This window comes from Mus caroli, chromosome 18, assembly GCF_900094665.2.
Source record: "Mus caroli chromosome 18, CAROLI_EIJ_v1.1, whole genome shotgun sequence".
Classification (NCBI taxonomy): Eukaryota; Metazoa; Chordata; class Mammalia; order Rodentia; family Muridae; genus Mus; species Mus caroli.
This window is the reverse complement of record NC_034587.1, coordinates 31,473,443-31,482,289: the sequence shown is the minus strand read 5'-3', so window position 1 is coordinate 31,482,289 and position 8,847 is coordinate 31,473,443. Positions and strand designations below refer to the sequence as shown.

Here is an 8,847-nt window from a genome sequence, read left to right as displayed (position 1 = left end):
GAGGCAGGCGGATTTCTGAGTTTGAGGCCAGCCTGGTCTACAAAGTGAGTTCCAGGACAGCCAGGGCTACACAGAGAAACCCTGTCTCGAAAAACAGAAGAATGGAAAACAAAGACCTTTCAGGCAGACAGGAGAACATTTAAAGTATGAGCTTCATATTCTTTATGATCAGTAAAAATGATCCTACATAGAAAGTTCATAGGAAATGTAAGATTCAGTAAATATATGCAGTACTCTAAATAATATTGATATAATATATAGCATATATTAAAATGTATACTATTAATATACATACAGGGACTGAGGTGGCTCAGTTGGTAAAGTACTTGCCCACAAGCAAGAAGATGGTGATGGAGGATCCCAGAGGTGCACTGGGAGCCATCCTAGCCTAATTAGGAAGCCCCAGGGAGTCCCGTTCCAGTGAGATCCTGTCTCAAGAAAGGCTCCAGACAGACATCAGAGGCCAACTTCTGACTCCACACTCACCTGTGCACACTATAGCTCAGTAGCAGAGAGCATACCTAGTCTGTGTGAAGCTCAGGGTTCAATCCCAGTAAAGGAGAGGAAAGATGAGAAGAGAAAAAGAGGAGAGAAATTTAATTAGCAAAACCTTTAAAGAAAACTTCCACAAAGAAAAACCTCCCAGTCCTATGACTGCACCTGACAAAACAAGAAAGCTATTACTAGAACCATGATGTCTCCTCTGCTGGATTATAACAAGCATTCGAGGAATAGTTCCAACTGATTGTGTACAAACTATTTCTGAGCAGAGAGATTTTACATACTTAAGTGCAATGTTGACTTCAAATCCGGACAAGGACAATACAGACCATTACCCAAGTAGACCCTTCCATGACTCTGCCACTACTTCCTCTGTTCAAGTCCTTTGAAGACTTATCCAGAGTACTGAGTTTTATCACTGGAACCCATTCGATTTACTTCAGAGCCTAATCATGACCTGTACATAGATGTACACTGTTTGCTGGCCATGTCCTCGACTAAAACGTAAGCTCAGGGAGAGTACAGGCTATTTGATTCTTGCAAATTTTCCATAAGAATCTACTTTAAACAGTTATTTACGGTTCTCAAAATGTTTGGCAAATAGTCTATGTATGGTTTATAACAATGCGCAGCTAAACGGTGCTTTAAGCTACTACTGTCATTAGCAAATTCTCTTTTTAAAATTTAACTCTCCACAGAACAATGTAGAAGTATGCTGTGGACACTACGTCTCTCTTCAGCTACAGATGGGTTTTCCAAATATTACAGTTAGGAGAGACACCTGATTGATACAGGCCTTTTGTGGAAGGTTTACTTACCTAACTAAGAGATAAGAGGTCTTGGCCTTTGGCTACCAAAGACAATTAAGTGATACCTGGAAAAAGGGAGCCATGAAGAACCAGGACAGCATATGCCTATGTTCAAGGACGAGTCAGTCAAGGAGATGGGTCCTTAAGAACCTTCTGTGCAGCTCACTGACGACCCACGAGGCCTCCAACTCTCATCATCTTCTTATGTGAGATGCTGATTAAACCACCCAGTTAAATATTCTGTAACTTGGAGCCTAACTAACCCGTGGTTAAGAGCTGACGACTACCAGGCAGTGGAGAAGAGCCTACCTGACTATAAGGTTCAAGACTGGGGACTCGAGAAAGCAGTTACAACAAGAAATAGGGAGGAAGAGAATGCCAAATGTACAAACACATATGAACACGCCATAGGACAGAGATGCATGCCCACTAAACTGATTCGGTTTGTTGTCATGTGAATTTTAGCAGCACATCTAAGATAGGAATACCCAGCAAACAGTGGTAGTGGGAACAGAGATCCAGAAATCAGGACAATCCACACAGAAATGATTTATATCATCAAGAAAAAGAATGGCATGATCATCAAGAAAACACACCAAAGAACATATACAAAGGCTTGATGACTTGAATCCCCTGTCTGGGACCCACTCCGCCCCATGCTGTGCTGCAGTCCTTCCGTTTAGGGAGGACTCACTCCTACCTGACTACCGCCCTCAGGACAAAATGATACTGCTCCAGACTTAACAGCATGATCTGTGCTCGCCCTATCACAGAAGAGCTGAGGACTCTGGGCAATGTCTAGGAGTCTTCCAACTTCCTACGGCAGTAAATGAAGGCCATAACATGAACACTGTTAACAGGAGAGAAGCAAGTTTGAGCAAAGAACTCAAACAGGAAGATAATGTTTAAAAAAAAAAAAAAGGAGAAAAATGGACGTTTAGTACTGACTTCATGATCTCTAAACAAACCACACTTCATGTGACTTCTAAATATGCATCTGCCAATTACATTCCCTTTGTTTGTGAATCTATTTGCTGCCTAGCTGATACAGAGATAAGGGAAGAATAAAGTTGAAAGAGGGCAGGACATGCAAAGAATTTACGAGCGAGGACCAGGAAACCAGGAAGTACACTGGAGAACACTAAGAATATGTCATTTACTACTACAGAGTATTATGTAATTTACAATTGCCTACAGAAACCAACGATGACAGAGAAACTGGCATTAGGTTTGGTGCTTAGTGTTCTCTAGTGATTTTTTTTTAAAGATTTATTTATTTTATTTATATGAGTACACTGTAGATGTCTTCAGAGGGCTTCGGATCCCACTACAGATGGTTGTGAGCTGCCATGTGGTTGCTGGGGATTTGAACTCAGGACCTCTGGAAGAGCAGTCAGTGCTCTTAACCGCTGAGCCATCTCTCCAGCCCTAGTGATTTTTTTAATGTTTTTTTAAAATTACATTTATTGTGTGTGATGTAGGTCAGAGGACAACATGCAGGAATTGGTTATCTCCTTCAACCACATGGGTCCTGGAGAGCTAACTCTAGCTGTCAGGTTCCAAGGTGGTCCATTTACCTACTGACCCACTGTCAAGATGGCCCCAAGCACAGTGGGACTTCCACTTCATAGTGACATCATAGTGAAAACAAAAGATGTCGATAAGGATGTGGCAAGCACTGACATGGACATTTAACACATTCACTCCCTCTAGATCCACTGAGCAAGGTATTACAGATACAGAAGTCTAAGTGGTAACATGACCACAGCCACTAGTAAATAATTTTAACACAAGTCAAAGCCAAGACTGAAGGAAAGAGTCTAACTACATCAGAGTCCCTGGATGGGAGAATCCTGAAGGGAAATTTGGAATCTGGAAGTGCCTCCGGATTTGTAGCTGGCAGCTCAGTAGAAAACAGTAACATGCATACAGCACAGAGAGGGAGAAACTGGGAGAGGCCTCCAAATAGTGATAATGGACAGATCTGAATAGAGAGAGATGGAGGGGGTTGCTCTCGCAAAGGCACACAGCTCTGAAATATAAGCAACTAAGGAGGTAGTAATGAAAACAAAAAAAGCCCTGGGAAACACAGGAGTACACCCCAGACAGCTGAGATTCTCTCAGCCACTGAGTTTACAAGGCTCCACTTCCCTCTTGTCTGGGAAACGCAGGAGATACACCTCAAACAGCTGATGGAGGAGGTACACCTCAGACAGCTGGGATTCTCTCAGCCAGTAAGTTTAGAAGGCTCCACTTCCCCCTTGTCCCTTCAAAACTGAAAGGAAAGCACAGCACTGGAGGGCCAGACCATGCAGTCTTCAGTGCTAGAAGAGAGAAACTGACAACAAACAAATGAGATATAAAACTCAAAAAGATTTCTTCTTTTAAGGTAGGCAATTCTATTTCTAAAACTTTAATTCATAACTTTTTTAAAAAGACACACACACACTGTCGCTGTCTTCAGACACACCAGAAGAGGACATCGGAACCCATTAGAGATGGTTGTGAGCCACCACGTGGTTGCTGGGAACTGAACTGAGGACCTCTGGAAAATCAGTCCGTGCTCTTAACCTCTGAGCCATCTCTCCAGCCCCCATAACTTTTTTTTTTTTTTTTAAACAATCCTGGAGAATGTACAGAGTCCGTCTTACAAGCACTCTACCACTGAGCTAATGCTTCAGTCTTCTAAACCAGCTTTCAAAACCCCACTCATTTGCAATCTCATTGGGCATTTTCTAGGTATTTTTAATCCCCATTGGGGCTCTTGACACATCCGAGTCTGAGGCGACAAACTACCAGACGACTTCCTCCACTACCACTCTGAAGGGGCAGTTTGCACTTGCAAACTTTGGCAAGGCTCCTAAGTTACTCAGGACAGTTTTTTCCAAACTGGAAATCGCGACTATCCTTGAAGGGCAGCTGAGATTGGCACAAACCCACGTTATAGAAACTAGCAAGTGCTGCGAGTGATGTTAAGCACTAGTAACAACCGAGCATACAAGAAATTTGAGTAGTTTTGAACTTAAAACGCTTTTTTCCATCAGTCCTTTCTTTAGAAACAAAGCAAAACAACAAAGGGCTTGCACATTAGGGATTCTAAAGCTTCTATGCGCTCCTTAGGCTAATACCTAAAGAAAGTAATCCTTCCTTGTGCCAGTAAGTATTATCTTACATTTATAAGGTCTTCTTTGTTTTTTAAGGAATATAACACTCCCCAATTCTTTCAATGGATCTACAAAACCTAACGCTTCCGTCTCAAAAGCTGAGTCCAAAGCCTGTGACAGAGATGAATGATTTAAAAGCGAACAATCGTTTTGCCATCGTAGACTCCACTAGGCAGGCAGGAGTCGGGCTCTTAACCTACCCATCCCAGCCTACCGGGACTCTACTCAAGACCAGATCACATCCGCCTCTGAACAACCAGCCTTTCCTCTGCAACCCCATAAGTCAGGCTCAGACAATCCTCCCAGACCTCAGGTTTTTTGTTTTTTTAAAAAAGGTTGAACGCGAAAAGAAATGGGCTGGGCGACCCACGCACCTAGAGCGGACAGAAGACTGCTAGCAAGGGCGAGGCTGCCTGCGAAGCAAGGAAAGGTGCGAGGGCGGCGGGAGTCGCGACCTCCGCCCGCGGACTGGGGAGGGAAACCTGCGAGCCCGTAGCCAGCAGAAGGCCGGAGACAGGGCAGGTCAGGAGCGTGCAGACCGGAGGGCGGCGGAACCCGGCCGCCGGGGTCGGGTCCCAGCGCAGCCGCCCGGGGTGGGAGTCGCCGGCACGCGCAGCCGCACTCACCTGCCAGACGCTCGCTCCGCGGCCGCAAGCTCGGGCGCCGCCCGGGCGCCTCCCCTCCCCCGGGACTCGACCCCGGCCGCCGCCGGAGCTCCCGGCCCCGAGAGTCACGGGCGGTACGGAGGCGGGCAACGCGGCGACCGGCCCCGAGCGCAGGGAGGCGTACATAGGGGGCGCTGGAAGGGCCACTCCTCGCTCCACCTTCCTCAACGGTAGCCGACTGCCCTCCCCGGGAACAGCATCGCGCCAGCCTCGGTCCGCTGCTCCCGGGCCTTCGCCCGAAGCTCCCCCAAGGTAGCGGCCGGGTTTCCGGCAGCCACACTCCGCCCCCTCAGCACAGGGCCTTCGCCATCTTGTTGGAGGCGGGAAGCGGGCAGTGCGCACGCGCGATGGGAGCGGCTGGCCGGCGTCCCGCTGCTCGGGAATGAGGGACTGGACTGCGCAGCCGCAGCAGCCTATGCCCTGCCTCTGCGGTATTTCGTTCCTCTCTTCTGGTCTTTTCTCCGGGGATAATCTGTTCACCTTTCCCAACTGAACTGAAACTAAATTGGTTGACTTTTCCTGCGCACACTTCGGCTATCCGTGAGCATCTGCTCCTCACAAACATCCACCAAGTGCCACGTCCTGGGCTAGCGCACTGATTATAGATAAATAAGTGAATATGGATCCTAGAGCAAAGGGAGTCCCTAGCCCAGTGGAGAAGACAGAAATCGGTTTTTGTTCTGTAGCTGCCCCTCCAGCCATCCGTCCTCTCCCGATTTAATTCCAAACCTACCTGCTCCGGACGTCCCCAGTTTATCTCAAACAGCTATCAGTTAGACAGCTTGCATTACCTGTCTATCATAATTTTCTTTGGGTGTTAACACTTATTATACAAACTGATCCCGCTTCTAGGGTTACAGCATTGGGGGATATAAACTCATGGAGTTCACACTCTAGTATGAAGGAATAGACCAAAAAAAAAAAAAAAAAAAAAAAAAAAAAAAAAAAAAAAAAGCAAAACTAAAAATGATGGTAGTGATAAGGAATAGAAAAAGAACAAACAAGGAAGAGAAAATGAACACCAAGGGACGGTGTTGCGCAATCTCTTCCCACAGATAACATATGACCCTAAGATTAACTGACCAGATGCCCTGGGAAGATACTGGAACGGAGGATATCAAGGGGACAGGAACACAGGAAGTTTAGGCGGAATGAGTTTGTGAGGGAAGACGGACAAATAGAAGTAAGGTTCGAAGACGGTGCTAGAATGGGAGAGGCCATGTTGAAAGAGCCTCCAGGCCGGGGTATGAGGCTGGGCGGAACTCAGAGTGGTCCCTCCAGCTGAACCTCCCCTCGACAGCTCAAATGCATTAGCTCCTGACTGCCTTTGTACATGGAAAATTGACTTGCCACAAGACCTCCCTGTGACATATACATGTCTGACTTCTTGTCATCCATCACGTTTTGGTTTAATTGCCACCTCAGACAGGCCCCTCAGTCCTCTTTCCTAACTAAATCTGCCCTGCCCTGGGCATGATCATCACCACCACACCTTGTCATTTCTTCCACGCAGAGGATGTTTTTGAGTGTCCTTTCCGTATCGCTGTAACCCAGGCTGACCTTGATCCTCCCACCTTAGTTCCCCAGTATTATAGGTGTGCATTGCTGTAATTGGCCCTTCAATTTTTATTTCATTTTTAAGAGAGGGCCTCAGATACCCCAGCCTGTCCTCAGATGCACCTCAGATCGTCTTGCTTCTATCTTCCAAGTGCTAGAATTACAGACATGTGCTACAGTGTCTGACTATGATTTTAAATTATATATTTATTGTTGACTTACTGTCTCCTCACTAAGCAGTAAACTCCCTAAGAGCAGGACGATGTTTCATTTTTAATACCATGACTGACAAGGGGGGATTACTCAATAAATACCTGTTGAATTAATGAATGTGGACATTTGAACCTAAGCAGTTAGTGGTGTATTATATTGTTTTCACCTACTGGCTCTTTAAATTAAATGTAAATCAGGGGCAATGGATCAGTAGGTAGAGATTATATTATCTGTATGTGTAGAGGTGAGCAAAGGAAAAATTTAAATTACTGAGATGGCTATTGTATGTCCATTGTACTGAGGTAGATCCTTAGTCCTTACCACAGCCCGCCTAGGTTGCCGTCCTCACATTGTATGAAGTGATGTCACTTGACCGAGAAAACTTTTCAAGATAGTGCTGATCCAGAGTCCAGGCCTGTCCTTCCGTTTAGGGAAGGGATGTGGAGGCAGCATCTTTGGCACTCAGCTGTGCAGTGGCTTCCTTTAGCCACCTGAGCCGCTGTCCATCCTATGCTGCTCTTGTGTGGATCCTCCCTGGGCTCCTGACTGAAAAAGCTGCCATTCTCTCCTCTTAGGAGGAGCACTCACTCATTTTATCATTTGTTTTTAAATTTTTGTATTTTTATTAAAAACTTACATATATTATCAGTGCGGAGAAAGAAGAAATACCCGGGAAATGGAGCAGATCCTACACACGAGTTTCAAGTCTTGGTTGGGCGTCTTTTTTTGTGTGTGTGTAGCCCTGGCTAGCCTGGAACTCACTCTGTAGACCAGGCTGGCCTAGAACTCAGAAATCCGCCTGCCTCTGCCTCCCAAGTGCTGGGATTAAAGGCATGCGCCACCACGCCTGGCTCTTGGTTGAGCGTCTTTAATGCGTTTGACTCTTCCACCCAGACTCTCATTAGTTCCTTAGACCCTAAAGATGCCAGTCTTCTGGAAGAGTTACAGGATCACTGCAACAACCCCCTTTTCTAATGATCTCTCACAATTTATATGTTTTTGTCTGAGATGGCTACAGAGAGCCTGCTAGTTAAGATAGAGCTACAATCTTATTTGTGGTCACTGGTCCTTATAGGTAAGAGATGCGTTAAATTCATGATGGCATATGCCATCTGAACTTGGTCAGTCCTTATATAAAACCAGGGAGTATATAGGACCACTTAACACTCACCTCTAGTTTCTTTCTCCCGTAATCCTTGGAGCAAATCATGGAATCGTGTCAGCCTTTCCTTATGTTTACCGTCTGTTTGGAGTTGAGTTGTGCTCACCCCCACATAGGTTCAGCTTCTAACCACCAGAGATCATAATATAAGTTAATATAATTCTCTACTAATCATAACTGGAAGGGGGATCATCCACAATTAAGTTAGAACTGCAGATCCTAAGATCAAAGGGAAGTAACCCAATGAGTGTATCTGTATGAGAAGACAGAGGTGTTGGGGGGAGAGGGAGGGGAGAGACAGACAGACAGACAGACAAAAACTGATTCAGGTGAGGACAAGGTCAGAGATCAGATAAATGCTGCAGCAAGCCAGGGGAAGCCAAATGTTACCAGCAAACCATCAGAAACTCAGAGAAGGCAAGCAAGGATCCACTGGCCCCCAGGTTTCAGAGGGAATGTGCCCTGTTGACACCTCATTTTGGATGTACATCCTTCAGAACCACGAGTCCACACACCGGTTTATACTGTGATGTTTATTTGGTGACCCTAGGAAATGAGCACAGCATTTTATTTAAGTGGCAGCGCCTGGAATGAAGGACAGAGTAAGTCATGGGGCTCCGGCTCTTTTCGAGACAGGGTTTCTCTGTATAGCCCTGGCTGTCCTGGAACTCACTCTGTAGACCAGGCTGTCCTAGAACTCACTCTGTAGCCCTGGCTGTCCTAGAACTCACTCTGTAGCCCAGGCTGTCCTAGAACTCACTCTGTAGCCCTGGCTG

General features: G+C 46.0%; 1 protein-coding gene across 8 annotated transcripts in view; it reads right to left on the bottom strand.

Annotated features, from left to right (window-relative positions):
• Apc (APC regulator of WNT signaling pathway) overlaps positions 1-5,494 on the bottom strand; it is a 100,397-nt gene extending 94,903 nt beyond the window's left edge. For 7 of the 8 annotated variants that reach the window (XM_029472055.1, XM_021150171.2, XM_029472054.1 and 4 more), the window contains exon 1: positions 5,101-5,494. Coding sequence is in view for 5 of the 8 variants with exons in the window: in XM_029472054.1 (XP_029327914.1) it covers positions 5,101-5,265 (165 nt within the window). In the remaining 3 variants the exon portion in view is untranslated. The remainder of the gene's footprint in view (positions 1-5,100) is intronic. The other variant, XM_029472066.1, reaches the window with a different exon arrangement.
• Between the last annotated feature and the right edge of the window lie 3,353 nt (positions 5,495-8,847).